The sequence below is a fragment of the Dermacentor variabilis genome, chromosome 1 (genome assembly GCF_050947875.1).
Source record: "Dermacentor variabilis isolate Ectoservices chromosome 1, ASM5094787v1, whole genome shotgun sequence".
Lineage (NCBI taxonomy): Eukaryota > Metazoa > Arthropoda > Arachnida > Ixodida > Ixodidae > Dermacentor > Dermacentor variabilis.
In genome coordinates, this window is record NC_134568.1 from 130517744 (window position 1) to 130534272 (window position 16529).

Below are 16529 nucleotides of genomic sequence, written 5' to 3' on the forward strand. Positions count from 1 at the left end.
CATATTTGTCTTGGTGGCACTAGAGGAGCATGAATCCGTCAAAGATACAGTAATTTATCCCCAAAACAACTATTTTGTACCTGCCCTAGGAAGATTTTCAAGCAAAAGTGGCAGCTCACCATAAATGATGGCCATATTTACCCATTTCTAGTGCACATTTTTTTCCAAGAAGATTGGTGCAAAACTACCTGCATAGTGTAATCAGATATGAGACAGCATTCATGGCATTGCAGCAGCCTACCATCAGAGCCAGCATTATCCTCGCAAGGTGACAACAGAACAAGCTCTCTCATAGCATGTTGATGACAATGTGCTGCTTTCAGTGTTTGACTACAAAAGCTCGTCGAAAACATTCATTTTGCATGCTAAGCTAGTGACAACAAAGTTTTATCGGGTGTTTTAATGTTTCAAGTGAAATGGTTCATCTAGGCAGGGGCCACCATCCGATTTGTAATTGTTACAGAGTCATTCGGTAAATGCGAAATATCAAATGCATATTGTACTGTACAGAGCAGTAAATGTTGTTGTCCATTGACTGATAAAGGGCTATCTGAGACCGACAATGGTCGTCATTAATCCTAAATAAATTTCTCTTATATAAAGGTTAAGCTCCATGGTTTCATCTTATTTTGGTTGACAGAATCAGAGACATGCTGAATTTTCCTTGTTAAAGAATGGGTGCGCATAAGATTTGAGGGCATGTAAAACGCAGGCGTATACTGCAAACTGGAGCAGCGATATGTTTGGATGTTCTTCTGCCTCTTTTTAATTCAGCCTGCCAGATAGTTAGATCAATTTCGGTAGTTCTGTCAGGGTTGAATTAAAGGGACCCTGAAACGATCTTGAAGATTTTGTACAAACAAACTGAGATGTTAGGTTAGGACCTTGTGATCATTAAGTGACATATTTAAGTGTTCCACGTAAAGCATGTAATTTATTATAAAGTTTTTAAAATGTGTCTCGCTACCATTTGCAGCGGTGCCCCTCCCCTCTATTTTCAGCCGTCCCTTCCCATTTGAAGTAGTTATCACAATTCACGTCAGTTGGGCGAGCTATCTGATTGGCTACCCAGGTCGTGTCATCAATGCTTTTTCCACCATTATAGTGAACAAATGTTGTTTGTAATAGTTGGAATGGTGGTTAATTTGTTTCTCTAAAGAAAGTAACAGAAAGAGAATACACAATGGCAATTTGTTGCTGCACTCAAGCGCTTCTGGCACACAGCAAGTGTCGTCTGCTTGTGTCACGACATTCTCTGTGTTGATGCGAGCTGTCGCAGTCAGTGCTGGTCTCGAGTTTTCTTTTCGTGAACACCATGGATTGCCTTTGTTAGGTTGTGGGCTGCAAATCTAGTGATCGGCAACATGTCAAACTGCGACATTGTGTCCCTCTGCAGGGCAACATGCAAGCAATGTGGGTGCAGCGCATTGGGCTGTCTGTTTCCAATAAGTGCCAGCATCTATACGTTTGCAGCCGTCACTTCTTGCTGGAGGATACTAAGACCACTTTAGAGAGTTTTAGTGTGTCCGGTATTCAGGTAAACTTGAACGCAAGCGGACTGGGCCTGGACGTTTTGCCATATTAGCAGAGGTGCAAATGTAAACGGCCTGCACAGTGCAGCCACCTGGTAGCACTGTGCTGAACCAGACAAACGCCGAGCTAATATAGCAGTAACCAAGTGTATTCTACTGGTGGTGGTGTAAATTTTTGTCAGGAGTGTAATCATGAACACATTGTCCTTTTAGATGTTTAAAATATGTTATACTTGGTTACAGCAATACCAGCTCTGTGTTTGGCGTTACGCTCTACTAGAGCAGGTGGTTGCACTATGCAGGCGACCCAGGCTGCTCAGCTTTACGCTAAGCCCCTTCACTACAGTGGTGGTAGTATAGGAAGGCTTTAGTTTACGCCTCCCCCTATCCATCAAAATGCCCAGGTCACCTGTGGCTACCAGAATACCGTACATACTTAGGGCGGTGACAGGACGCTTGCAACGAACGCTGCTTGGATAGCTCTCGCGGGGGATCGACAGCCAGGCGGCTAGTGGAGAGGTAGAGGCTTCACATGTTGGCTCCAAGGCAACCGGAAGGAGACTATATGATATCACATCACGACGCAGAGCCAGTGAAGGCGGAACTTAGCCCCCATCACTCGGCAAACGAGTTGAGGAGAAAAAAGCATGACTAGGGAGGCAGGTAACTTGTTATCATCTGTAGCTTTCTTAACATGATATACTTCACTTAAATTGTGGAGCCAATGTTTTACTGTAGCTGTACCCTACGTGTCTACCAAGTTTGTCCAAACCGTTTCAAGGATTCTTCAACAAAAGAAAGTGTGATGTAATGTACATTTTCCTGTTCACATTTCTATTTATGCTGAGGTCCAGATGCGTACATGCATGTGCCAGCAGTGACTGGAAGAATAAAAGCATGACAGATGACACCCATACTAATTTCTGGTGCTGTCATTGAATTAACGGTATGTAGATTAAAAGGTGCCATTTGCTGAATATTGCAGTGTCGGTCACCACGTGTGGCCTAGGCCACTGAGCCGGACGGCAGCGGACGAAGTGATCGAGACGAGTGTGTCACGACTCAGCGTCGATGCGTTAGCTCCTCCTGAGTAGTGGCATAAGGGGGTGGAGTCTGGTGCCTGGCTTTCACCAATTACTGTCGTGAACGAGACAAAGGCCTGATGAAATCAAGCAAAAGCAGTGATTTAATGTGATTGCTCAGCGACAAAAGAAACTGACGTCATTAAGTATAGTGGATATGAATAGGTTAGACGAAAACAGTAAACTGACAATTCCAAAGAACAGGTGTAACCAAGTTAAACAATTACTATGTGCAATCGCAATAGGGACAATGAACATCAGTTGCAACTAGATTCCTAAACAGTAATCGAGAAGACAAATATTTAGAGTCCACAGTCCACAGAATCAAAAGCGACATACAGTCAACCGGGCGTGCCGGCAGTCCGTCCCAACCGATGCGGCCCGTAAGTGACCCTCGAAGTTGGCGCCTCGATGTCGGCGGCTGGTGGTCTTCGGTGTCGGGGCATGATGGCGGTAGCTTTTTTCCCCGGGAGTTGCTCGGCGTTCGTTTATCGTCCCCGGAGCAGACTGGTGCAGTGTAGATTCGGCGTGCTTTTATAAACCTCTCGAGGTGCCGGCGTTCACCTCTTGTCGTCCAGACATGGATCACACACGTGCACACTGGTTCTCGCCCTAGTTCAGGCTCCACTGGCGGTCACCTTCACCGGCTGTGTTAATCACACACAAAACAATAGCTGCGGACGAAGATGGCTTCACGTAGGCCGGGCTTGCTTCCACCGTGGTTTAGACTCTGCTAGCGGTCACCTTCACTGGCAAGCAATTTAATAACACGCAAAACAACAGCCACGGATTCACCCGGCCTCACATAGCCTGGGTGCGTAGCCACCAAGGTTTCAACCCTACCAGCGGTCACCTTCTCCGGCGAACAAATTAATTGCGCACATTACAGCAGTCGTGAACGCACATAGCTCAACGTGCTCTGGATGTACCCAAGATCACGTTCTCCACCGTTTGCGAAACTGTGCGGCACGTAGGCTTGCGGCCCACTCTTAAAGAAGCGATGCTTTATAGGCGTGTATACATAGGATGCGGGGGCGGAGAATTGAAGAAATAACGCGACTTTTGTGACAGAGTGCTGACCAAGGAAAGACCTCATCCTTCACGGCACTCATACACATTGGCATGCATGCAGCTGCCATGTCTATGGCAATAGCCAGCAGGTATAGACCTGCATACAACAGTGATGTCGATGGCGATAGGCAGGAGGGAAATCATACAGCTAGACGCATTGCCTCTCTCTCTTAGAAAGAAGGGACTCAGTCGGCTGTCCTAGGCTACAGGCATGCATACAACACTGATGTCAATGGTGATAGGCAGGAGGGAAGTCGTAAAGCTTGACAAAAAAAAAAAAAATCAAGTCTGTGCTCATACTTTATAATGTATTATACTACTATAAGAGGAGAAAACACTGCAGATAAGCAGTGACATCTTTAAAGACCTCAGTTGTTTTCAGATTTAACACATTTATATTTCATGGACATCACACTTCTCAAAAGCATTTCATCGTTGATCTGACCTGCACAGATTGGGTGCTGAAATGAGACTTCATACTTAACTGCTCAGAAGCGCAAGAGAACTATGTATACTCTAAGCTAATATATATGTGTGATGAATAATTTCTTAAATTTCAAAGGTGGCCTGACCTATCAAGTTACTTCAAATGGAAAACTCTCATCCACATACCAGTGTCTTCATTTCTCCCTTTTCTTCAATAATGAAAGGGAAGCAACATGTGGCCTATGGTGTGAGGCTGATGTTTCAATGTCATCTGTTATTAAGGCCACGTGGAGTATCTGGGAGTGGGGAGGTGGTGATGGTCTCTTGCACATGAGAACAGAGGGGCTATCTTATTACGAAGCACTGGTGCAATGCAGAGATATAAAACCCAATTTTCAGATTGCTGCTCCAAATGGAAACAAAGGGCCCAGGCTCTAGTAACTTTTTGAGTTCCTTAACTGATTTACTGTGAGCAACAGTCTGAGCCTAGTGCCGAACCGAAAGAAAATATAGGTTTAGTTCAAGTTGTGCCTAAGGGCAAAAGTTGTGATAAATCTGCGAGTAGCCTAAGCATGGAGGCTTTGTTGGCTCGTTGCAAGTTTCCATGCAAGAAATTAATTGCCCTGTCCACATGTTTGTTGACTATGTAAAGTCAGTGCACAGCGATGATGCCTCTTGAACCACTAAATAATCTTTCCTTGGAACAGAGCTCACAGGAACAGCCAAGTTTCTCTCTGAGTTGGTTTAACTGTAAATGTTTGAAGTAGCCAGTACACATTTCCATGGCTTCTTGCTTCATGCAGACTGAAGTAATAATCCAGCTCACTCATCTTTAACTGCACATTTAACTACTGTAATGAATATGAACTTCTGAGCATCAATAAAATAAAATTTGTATTCTTACCTAAAGGCTCAGATATTTGTGCACACCTGTCATATATGTTATCACTACTGTCACAAGGGTGCCTCCTTACCCCGGCACAGGGTAGGTAGCCAGTCTGTGCGCTGGCTGAGCACCCTGTCTTTCCCTCTCTTCCTCCTCCACATCCTGTATGTGTACACTTGTTGAGCTCGTCTCCCTTCTACCCCTGGATGTTTTGTGAGATGCTGAATGAAAGGGCTGATGCATTTCTTGCTGTCTTTTCTAGCTATCCAGAACACAGTGATTCAAGCGTTCATTCGGACACGAGGTCAATAAGCGCCCAGTCTCGGTCATCAGGACAGCCTTCGAGTGCTGGATCAGCAAGAGTCCTCATCAACACGGTCAGTTGCTTGTCATACTTTTTCCTGTGATGCTTTTTCACAAAGTGTTAAACAGGTTGCAAAGGCTGTTGCTACATTAAAGAGTTATAAATTTTAACAAATGAAGGAAAATGCCAGAAGTTTAGCTGTTGGTCAAAACAAGGTTATGCTATTTCATTAATTGTAAAACAATATCTGCCACAAACACATGCACACAAAAAGAAAAGATGCTTAACCTTGTGCTGCAAGTTACTTATGTACCAGTGGCACGCTTTCACCGAGTCACGCTTGTTCAAAAGATGTTGAGCTTATCTGAAGTGTTCACAGAGGCATGCATCTGAACTTGGTGGCAGCAAAAACGGCTTTCTTCTGCTCTTTGACAGAAATTCAGCAGGTTCCATCTGTCAGGAAATCACCTTTGTCCACAGATTATTTTGCAGTTTCAGCATAAATTCGAAGAAAAGAAACATGAAAACAAAAAGAAAATTCAAGGGCTCTTTCTTAGCACTACAACTGAAAGTAGATGTCATTGCAAGTTCAGGCCTCTCACAGTTAGGGCCACTGTTGCATGTGCTTTTACTCATCAATCGCTGCTTCAGGTGCATGTTGATGAACTTGAGCTAGCAGGCACTGATACTGCGTGCATTGGTGAAGCCTCTTTGTTTGTGGTGGCATCTAGCATGCACTTGCCGAACAACGTCTGTCGCCTTTGAAATTTTGGTGCACACCTTTGCGTCTTTTGCCTCCTTTTTTTTTCTTTTTGTGACCAGTCATATTACACACAAAAGGCATCAGGCTAGCTTTCACGGACCAGAGCAATCACTAGGTATAATATGCTGTTGCAAGGAAGACAAATCTGCATGCGACCCACCCAGCGGGAACCATGGCTACTATTGTTTAGTGGACATACGGACTGCTTCTGCTGGTGCTTCAGAACTGTAGGCCAGTGAGTGCCAAGTAAGAAAGCTTGCCCATTTGCATTGTTCTGTGTACTTGTGACGAAGATTGTCAACCAGTATCGATCCGGGCACGCTGGTATATAGGCTACGTGGTGCCAGTGTCAGCGTGAAAATAATTAAAGTTTGCTTTATTGTTGCCGACCCAGGGTTGAAATAAACTATAATGAAGCTGTACTGCCACAGCTTTCCATTCTGATGAGCTGCACAAGCCTCTACCTCGCCCGCTCATCGGTCAAAATGTGTTCACTCCGCTGCCCGCAGCATGGTCTTCGATTCATTCACATATTTCTTATAGTTGTCTCGTGCCAGCGCGCTGCATGCTGTTGTGGAAGGCCTGCCACTAGTATTTATGTACAGTTGGACTGCCTCTGTACCGCATTTGCCGCCATGTCAGCCTTAGTTGGTGGGCATTCTGCACGCTTCCGGCTCTCCTGGTGCTAGTATACCCGTACGTCGCACTTTATCCGAAAACTCCTAATGGCCGTTTTCTTTCTCTTGCTTATGGGGGCAGAGTTTTGTGATACATGTCAGTTATTGTCTTCTCGAAAAACCAGTCTGATCTAATACAGTTAAACCTCGATATAACGAAATCGGTAAAATCGACAATTGCTTCGTTATATCGAAATTTCGTTGTTTTGAAATTCGAACTTTTATGCAAATAAGTACCGTCGCCGATCGACTTTTGTTACACGGGAAGGGGCCGCAAGATTCTCAGAATTATCAGGCAATCAACGAAAAGCAAATTTCAATGACAAAAGAATTCATTTTGATAAATTTGGGAGTCGGCGACGAGTGATACGGTTTCATGCCACGTACGTCGACGATATCTTCTCGGCGGTACGAATTAAGTGAAGCCAGCCACGCTTTCGCGTGCGCTCCGCACCCGCGGCTGATAGCGTCACCCGCACTGGGACAACGCTATCATGAAAAGCGCCGGCAGCAGGTAGCGAATGCTTCGTCTGCCTCTCGCCCCAACGAGTCACCGAAACTCGAGATTACAAAATCTCCCATACTAAACGCGCGGGAAGACAGCTTACATGATGCCACGCCGTCTCGGCACGCCCACTCTTTGCACAAGCGGCAGAGTACCTCTAAAGCAGGGTGCGCAGCTGTGTATTGTTACGATCGGCCTGCAGAGGTACCGACCTACAAAATTCTCCCAGCCCGCCGCAGCTGCGGGGCTGGCGATCTAGAGGAGAAGGGACCTCCGAGCCTTCCCACTCCGCTGCGACGACTCGCTTTGTAAGGACGACAATGCGCCACGTCCCTAGCCGAACGGCGCCGGGATGTCTAGACGCAGTCGGCGGACCAAGTATTAGTGGATTCGCCGTCACCGTCACAGTCACGGTTTGTTTGAAGCGGGGGAACTCCTGAAAGATGTTTTGCGGCGCCGTCTCATGGGCCTTAGAAGTCGTCAGTCAGTCAGTGGGCAGACGCGGCGGCCACTGTCTGCGGGGTCAACTCGGGGATCAAGAGGCGCCTGCTCCGGGCAAGACCCGTGTCTGTGAAAACCTTCTCACTTTGATGTAGTCAGTGAAACCTGTGCGGAAGTGGGTGTGTAACCTCCCCCCCTCAAAGGCGGCTCGGCTACGATGACTTTGGACGCTCCGAATTGGTCGAAGGTTGAACGGCCGTTTTCCCTCACCAGGGATCTAGGGGGGACAGAGTGTTTATAAGCAGCCGTGGCGCGGCTGCTGAATGTGCATTCTCACCTAGTCATGCTAGACTGACGAACTGTAATGTTCTCATGTAGATACTGTAAATAAATCCCATGTTCCTCATTCTCGATGAGAAGTCCCTTTCAACAACGTCCTCAGCGTGGATGAGTTGGAAGACGGCATGGGCCAGGCCAGCTACCATCTGTTTCATGCCCGACCCCAATCCCTTACAGTATTCGATCAGCCACGCTTACAGCCATGAGCAGCCACGGCGGAGACCGCGCCAGAAATCGAGACGCGCGCCAACTTACCCCCTCCCCCTCTTTCCCTTTGCTCGCGCGGGAAGGCGACACCCGTGAAGCCACGATCTTTCTTGTCTCACCCTCGCACATTTTCCCTCTCACCTAAAGCACACAGTGTGCGCAGGACGCGATAGGATCTTATCGCACTTGGACTTGATACGGAACACGATGCGGCTACACTTCGGCCGTCGCTCTTGTCGCGCGGCACGCGATTTCAGAGGCCCGTTTGCAATCTGCCGCTTGTAATTCAATCATCTGACCATCTGCGCCGCGGAAGTTTCCATTTAATGTCTCGGCATTCCTTCGCAGCGACAGTGAAATTTCGTTATATTGAAATCGCATGCAAACACACTTCGTTATATTGAAGTTCTAAATACATGGTGTTCTATGGACAGGAGGTTATGAAAAGTTAAATACTTCGTTATATCGAGAATTTCGTTATGTTGAAGTTTGTTGTCTTGAAGTTTAACTGTATGTAGAACTGCTTAAATACCGAGTGTCATTTGTGTTCCTGTTAAGTCTGGCAGCGGCTGTTTAAGGCATTTTCTCTTTCCTTGCTAAAAAAAGTAGAAATAGATATGTAGATCCCACACACTGGAAATCGCTTAAAGTGAATCTTTCATTTGTGTTTGCGGAATACGCTGTTCTTATTTAGCAAACATTTGCTGACACTGTCCAGGTTGCGCATTGGATGGATGGATGGATGCTGTGAGCACCCCCTTCGAAATGGGGCAGTGGGTTGCATCAACAAGTACTTGTTCTTGATTTGCCTAATGTCTTACCTATATTTTTTATACAGACAAAAAATTCCCAGCATCAAGCTTTCTGAACCACGGTTGGGAACTTTGTTTTCGTACGCCTCCATTGATTGTGGTGCACTACTTTTCTGCCACCATACCTCCCAATCGCCATGTACAAATCTCTACTGCAGGCATGTTTACTTTCCCGCTGCTATTCCTGAACCCAAGGGCTTCAAGGAAGCCAGCGGAGCCTAAAATAACAGCTGGGTAGATATCTTCGCATTCTAATAAAACATGTTCCATAATTTCCCTAGCTTTAGCACAACCCGCCGTGGTTGCTCAGTGGCTATGGTGTTGGGCTGCTGAGCACGAGGTCGCGGGATCGAATCCCGGCCACGGCGGCCGCATTTCGATGGGGGCGAAATGCGAAAACACCCGTGTACTTAGATTTAGGTGCACGTTAAAGATCCCCAGGTGGTCGAAATTTCCGGAGTCCTCCACTACGGCATTCCTCATAATCAGAAAGTGGTTTTGGCTCGTTAAACCCCATAATTTAATTTTAATTTTTTAGCTTTAGCACAGCAAGTACATGCGTCTTCTTCCTTGATGTACCTCGCTTTATAACTACGTGTTTAAGGCATCCTGATCTCGCTTCAAAAAGTAGCTTCCCTCTGAGTTGACATAAATTGCTTCGTTCCTGATATCGTTTTTTTTTTTTGTCTCGTAGGTACTCATAGCAGGTTTATTTTTGATCGCCGCCACCGATGAGATTGTCTCAACCTTTCTGACTTTGTGTTTGACATTCTTTGTTGCCATGTTGCTTACTATACCACATACTTGCTAGTAAGCTTCCTGGTTCTTTATCCCCACTGTGAGCCAATACGTTTCCTGCACAAATAGTTGAACACCCTTGCAACCCATTTACTTCCTCAGCCATTCCCCAAAATCAATTTTACTTTGAGCTTTCCCCACTTCAAAACTTATCCAGCCCATATCACCCTGCAAAGCGCCATTTGTAGTCTTCCTGTGAGTGCCCAATGTGAAGAGCAGCACCAATCAGCGCCTCTCATGGTAGGTTGAGTCAACACTAGTGCAGACGAACTGCTCTGCCTGCATTTGCTAGCAACGTAATGGTGTGCATGCTCTTGCTTAGAGCAACAGAAATGGCGCAAATTTTTCTTGTGACTTCAAGCCAATATCAAAATTAACCACTTCCTCCTTCGTTCGTCTTAAAGGAGAAATGTTGTATGCCACTGCACGCTTTCATGATGTGAAAGTCGCTGACTTGCTGGCACCTTTCTGCTGGAGTAGTGACATTCCCAATGCTAGAAACACGCCTACGGTATATCACTGAACATCACCACATCCTATATTTTCATATTTTGCTTTGTCTTAGCAATTCAATAGAGTATGGGCATGGCTCAGCTCGGTTTTCGAGCAGCTCAATCTTTCGTGGGACTTCGACACACTTGCAAGCCCTCATTATCCTACTCAGTTTTTCGCGTTCGAATTGATTAGCCGCTTCTTGAGATGATGTGTGGATGTAACAATGAAATGTGCTCAGAGTACTATTTGCACGCCAATGAAATGTCAATGCTTTGTGCCACATCACTGCTACAGCGGCTGCACTTTGATAAAAGCGAAATGCAAAACAGGTATTGGGGCGCATTAAAGTCAACATTATTCTGGATTTTTGTGCAATGGCCCGGCTCGCCTTACAGCTCACAGTGGACTTCCGGCACATTATTATTACGTGGTTCAACGTTGTGGATAGCCACTGTCAGGCTTCATGCTCAGGCCATCAATAATTTAGAAATACAACATGTGTGGAACTCGATAATCTCGGATAGCAAGCCACAGTGAATTGCATTAAAACACTGTCTGCAAAAGCAGTTCCACTCTTTTTGTTCATTGAAGATTATGTTTACAAACATCGAAGTCCACGATAATGTTACCAAGTATTATTTTTGCACCTGAACAAGGCTGACTAGGCCCTTAGAAGGTGCAACCTACAGTCGCACATATGGAGCATCAGAAAACTTTAAGCATTGTGCACTAGTTGCAACTTGCGTTAACAAGAATGATGACAAGTCATCCATACCGTAATCACAACAACCAGGGTATTCATCATAAACCAACATAAATGAATTCATTAATGACTAATCATTTCTTGCTGTGCTCTTCTGATGATGGCCAACTGAGATACCTGTACAGATGGAAATCTGGCATTCCACTGTGAACGTGGAAGTCAGTACTGCAGTACTGTGACCCCTGCGCATTTTCTGGCAGCATTGTTTTTGATGTCTTTCACATTTACCACCACAAAACCGTGAGCCAAGAAAGTTAGGCGTATGACGTCAGCCTACGTACGTGTTTCTGAAAAGATTCGTGCTGGTGTTGTATGAGCGTGTGCCGACCGAATTCAAAGCCACAGACGTAGCCCAGTGGCTACGGCGTTGCACTGCTGAGCTCGAGGTCACAGATTCGATCCTGGGCGCGGCAGCCGCATTTCGACTGTGCGGAAAGCAGAAACGCTCGTGTGCTTATATTTAGGTGCACGTTGCCCCAGGTAGTCCACATTAATCAAGAACCTGAACCGTCGAATTCTTGATTCGTCTCGGAGATGGCTGGGTGCTTCTTGAAGTCCCCTTCATCGAATTCTTGATTCGTCGCGGAGAAGTGGGAGCTCCCGTTGTTATGATTGGGGGTTCAATCCTGTCGCTCGTGATCCGTTGTCAAGATTGGAGTCGGGCATGAATTAGAAGGTAGCTGGCCCATGCCGTCGTCCAACTTATCCACGCTGAGGACGTTGATGAAGGGAAGGACTGGTTCTCATCGAGAACGAGGAATATGGGTTTATTTACAGTATTTATATCAGTCTAACATGACTGCTTGAGAAAGTACATCAGTCTAACATGACTGCTTGAGAGAGATTGTCTCAGTCTAACATTACTGCTTAAGAAAGTGTATCGAGCATCCGCACAACAGCCGTTTATAAACACTCGGCCCTCCCCCGATTCCAAGGTGACGGAAACGTTCATCCAGTCATCGTAAACACGCCGCTTCTCCCCGGGACGGCTTACACACACACACGCACACACAGGTGCATGGTCCGGAGCCGACGTCAGAGGGGCTTCGTAGAACTCGGAGCCGACCCGCGCAGTGCGCCCGGGTAGCCTTTGTCTTGCGTCTTGGTCGGCGCGTGGGAAGGGGTGTCCGACGACGTTCCCGCGGCAACTCCCCCACTCATAGCAGATCAGGTCCGCGTTGGGGAGTTCGGTAACAATAGTTGGCCCGCCGAACTCATTCAGTCACAACGGCGACGAGGCTAGAGCGTAACGGTGGCGGTTTCAGCACGAAGCCTGCTTCCTCAAACGCATCCTGGCTGAAGCGACGGAGAGTGGAGGACGCGCGTATTGGTTCCCGACACAAAGTCGACTTATGGCGTTTTTCACGGGTCGATTCGGAGCAGTATTTCTTGCTCCGTGGCAACGAATCCGAATTTCACTGGTCGATCTGGAGCGGGTTCGCGCGTTCCACTGGTCGTTTCGGATCAACTCGCTCCGCGCCGGATCGCTCTGACATGCTCCGCCGCCGAGGCGCGGATTCGGGCGGAAATAGTTCGCGTCACTTCCGGCTTCAAGCGAAATCGGTACCCGGTTGGTGCGCACAACATTGTGTTGCTTCGCAAGATGGCTGCGTTCGGTGCTGCTGCAGCGCTCGCGTTTAGTGACGAGAGCGCGGACGACAGCGATTACGAAGTGACGCAGGTGCTGTACGAAGACTTCTATGCTCGTTGTCCATGCACAATCCCTGCTGGCGCGACATGGAAATGACGGGCTATGCGACTGCCACGGTCAAATTACACACGGGGGACGGCGAGTTTGGTTGCCGTGGAAACGTACAGAACGGAAGTAGGGCATGGTTTTCAGAACCGGTTCGTGCGACGTGTACACAGACTTCCTGTGTGATCCGCCGCGGAGCGTTTTTGCGCTCCGCTGGCCGATTCGGATTCCTGAAACCCGAGCGCTCGCTCCAGGATTTCGGCGGCCGCTCCAGATCGACCAGTGAAAAACGCCATTAGTCACGCCGTGGCTAGAGGTTAGCGGCGGCGCTCCAGGAAAGTTGCGGCCACTGTTGCAACTGGCCGGCAAAACTTGCACTGCAGCTGGCCGTTCTTAACACCGTCGCCTGGCTGATGTGCACGTGGTACACGTAGTATGGCAGCTCCCGTCGCCTCGATGATAGCCACGTGGTATGGCACAGCAGCACTCTCGCCACCAGATAATACATACAGAAGTCGAGCTGTTCGACGTAGCTCGGCGTATGCGATGGGCTGATTGAGTGACGTCCTTGATGGGGTCAAGGAAGTGGCTTTGCCGCCCTTTCATCCGCTGGTCTTTCCTTTGCTTGGATCTGAGAAAGCTCACGGAGTGACCGAAGATCAACACCAACCACTTCGGTGAAAGTGAGCACCCTCCCAATGCTCTCCACAACGCCAGACCGAACTCCATGAAAACAAACGCTCTAACCCCCTCTGTGCTCTCAACAGCACCATTACTGTTATTGTACTAAACAGGAAACACGCGCCCGATAAAGAGTCCGGAATACAGACCTCCACAAATAGGCTTAAGAAGACACATTCAAAGAGAATAAACAGCTAAAGAATAGATTGCAAAGCAATTCCTAACAGTCATTCGGGCAGGCAAGACACAGCTGAGGCGATCGAAGAAAGATTATATTTTGCCCTGTCTCGCTCCGAGTGAATTCTGTCACTTGTCATTGGATTTACCAACTTGCTGACATGCGTCACATGACCGAGCAAGTGTTTCAACCTCTTCCCAGCATCCTGGCCAATAGAAATCTCGCGCTAGCCTAACCTTTGCCTTCTTGATACCGAAGTGACCCGCCCAAGCATTCCCATGCGCTAACTCTAAAAGCTGTGGTCGGTACTTTTCTGGCACGAGTAGTTGGGTGTATGTCCGACCCCTGAAATCCTGATATATACTTATATAATCATGCGTGTGGTCTGACCATTTCTCGTGGTTCGAGGCTAGTTGAGTGTTTAAGGCTAGTACCACACCGGTAAGCAAGGTGGCCAAAGTTTCATTCCTATATACGCAGGCGGCCGCGGCCGAGCGTGAGCAGACGATAGTCAGCTTCTTCAGGAAATTCGAAAGCATATTTTCGCTTACTTCAGCTTGTTTAATAAACTGCGTTAATAAATATGCGCAGTAGCAGTAGGAAGAAATGCACTGATTGAAACACCCTTCTTGATTTATGTCAGCTGTTGGCCAATATCATCCGCGTATGGGAATCTACTGTATTAAATAAAGCTTCCAGAAAAGAGTGCGGAGCAGGCTTCTGTTGAAGAGAGAGCGTTTGAGAGAACGGTGACTTCGCGCTCCGCTTCCGTTCTACACGCGCCGCCCACGACTGCAAAACTTGGCTGAGATGCTCACAGCAGCGTATGCTATCCGCGGGCTATGTTCTTTCAGCAAGCGCGAGGCGTGGTTCAGAACACCTTTGAATACAAAAGTAAAGATCGAGATAAGATATGCAAAATACTAGATGACGATAGATGTAGTAAAACATGATTAAATCACGCAGGCTAGCTGACTATTTGTCGCCGGCTCGTTTCAAGCGGGATGATAATAAACATCATCGTCATCACCGGATGAGGCATAAGTCCGTAGAACACTCAGCAAATCGTAATGGAATGCCAAGATATTCGCCCAACAAGACCCATAGGAAACGTCCACCTTCCAGAAGCGCTGAGATTGAAAGCGGATGCAAGCATTAATTGGTCAGGAGTCGAGATTAGCAAGCTCGACGTTCAGAGTATTGGTGGAAAATAAGGGAAGAGATGAGTAGAGCCGGAGTCGTTACATACATAGGTAACTGTGCAATATAGAGATACGCATTTTAATGGAGAGAGAAAAAAAAATCAAGGAGAGATATGCAAGATGTTAGACTGCAGTATATGTATACCGGGTGTACTTTAAGTAAGTGAAACGATGGTGCATTTTTACCACAAGTTTCATGGCGCAAATCTCGAAACCTGTGCGCTCCTTAGAAGTCGTTCCAAGTGGATATGTCTTGCGTACTCGCCAGCTACGATTAGTAAATTGAACCTACGTGGTAGAACGTGAATAACTCCAAAGGTAATTAGTAAAATGTCTTTAATTTGTCGATTATGCATCTCGCTTTCTTGTGCGAGTAATGTCCGCCGCTTCGAGTAATCCAGCACAAAGACTACAATTACGCTGTCTGCCGCAGGCGATTTTTTAAAATTTTGTATTGTCTAAAAAAAGAACACACCCTATAATATAATAGATTAACTGAAGCTGCCCAAGTGACTATTTGTCGCCGCCCCGTTTCAAAGGGGATGCCAATATAAACCACCACCACCACCACCACCACCACCATCACCATCATCATCATCATCATCATCATCATCATCATCACTAATTCTGCTGTCAGCAGCACACGACCAAGCCTGACATATGTTCAGCGGGAAACGCGTCACTCAACATAAACTTGGGACGCTCGATTATGCGCACGCCATGCATGACGCCGAAGGAATGACCACGACGGGACGACCACTTCTATATGAAGACGACGACGCAGTGGCGATGGAACGACCATTACTGCATGACGACGATTGTGTGATAATGTTGGAATGATGACACTGCAATCACTACGACAGAATAACGAAGATGGAACGACCACGAATGCACGACGACATGACGACACCGGAATCACTACGACAGAGTGACAACGATGTAACGACCACGACTCTATGAGGACAGTGGAATGACGACATCGTCGACGATGGTGTGACGACGACGGCATGACTGTGCTAGAATGATGACGATGGAACGTTCACGATGGCATAATGACGACTGTATGACGATGACGGCGTGACGGGAGCAGCATTGCGACAGTGGTGTATGAGAACGCTGGCGTGGCGACGACGACAATGGGCCGGACGACTATGGAACAACGACGATGGCGTGACGGTACTGAAACCATTATGACAGAATCACGACGATGGAACGACCATGACGCCAAGACGACGAGTCTGTAGCGACGGAGCAATGGCGATGATGGCTCGACAGTGGCGGTGTAACGACATGACAACGTAGGAACGATCACCACACGAAGGCGATGAAATGACAACGACGGAATGACGACGGCGGCGTTGTAGGGTTGAAGCACGCGTCCGCGCTTACGTGCCACCTACGGCGCAGGGCCACCTCGGTTTGCACTGTGTTTGCATGATTAACAACAACAATAATAGTAATAACAACAGCATTAATAATAACGATAATAATACCGGCCAATCGCGCGAAACGGCAGCCAGAACTCCAAAAGTGAGTGGAAGAGGCAAGAAAGTTTCGCTATATAAGAAAATAGAGTTAGGGGAAGGGCAGGTTATACAGACTATGTCAAATTAGGAACATCAGAGTGGTGGCGTATGCGCCGCCCCCCCCCCCACACATATATGTATGTAT

General features: G+C 47.2%; 1 protein-coding gene across 2 annotated transcripts in view; it reads left to right on the forward strand.

The window, feature by feature from the left end:
* The window catches only part of LOC142584666 (WD repeat-containing protein 47), a 194109-nt gene that overhangs the window by 49112 nt on the left and 128468 nt on the right, over positions 1 to 16529 (forward strand). For both annotated transcript variants that reach the window (XM_075694829.1, XM_075694826.1), the window contains one exon: positions 5260 to 5374. In XM_075694829.1, the coding sequence (XP_075550944.1) occupies positions 5260 to 5374 (115 nt within the window). The remainder of the gene's footprint in view (positions 1 to 5259; positions 5375 to 16529) is intronic.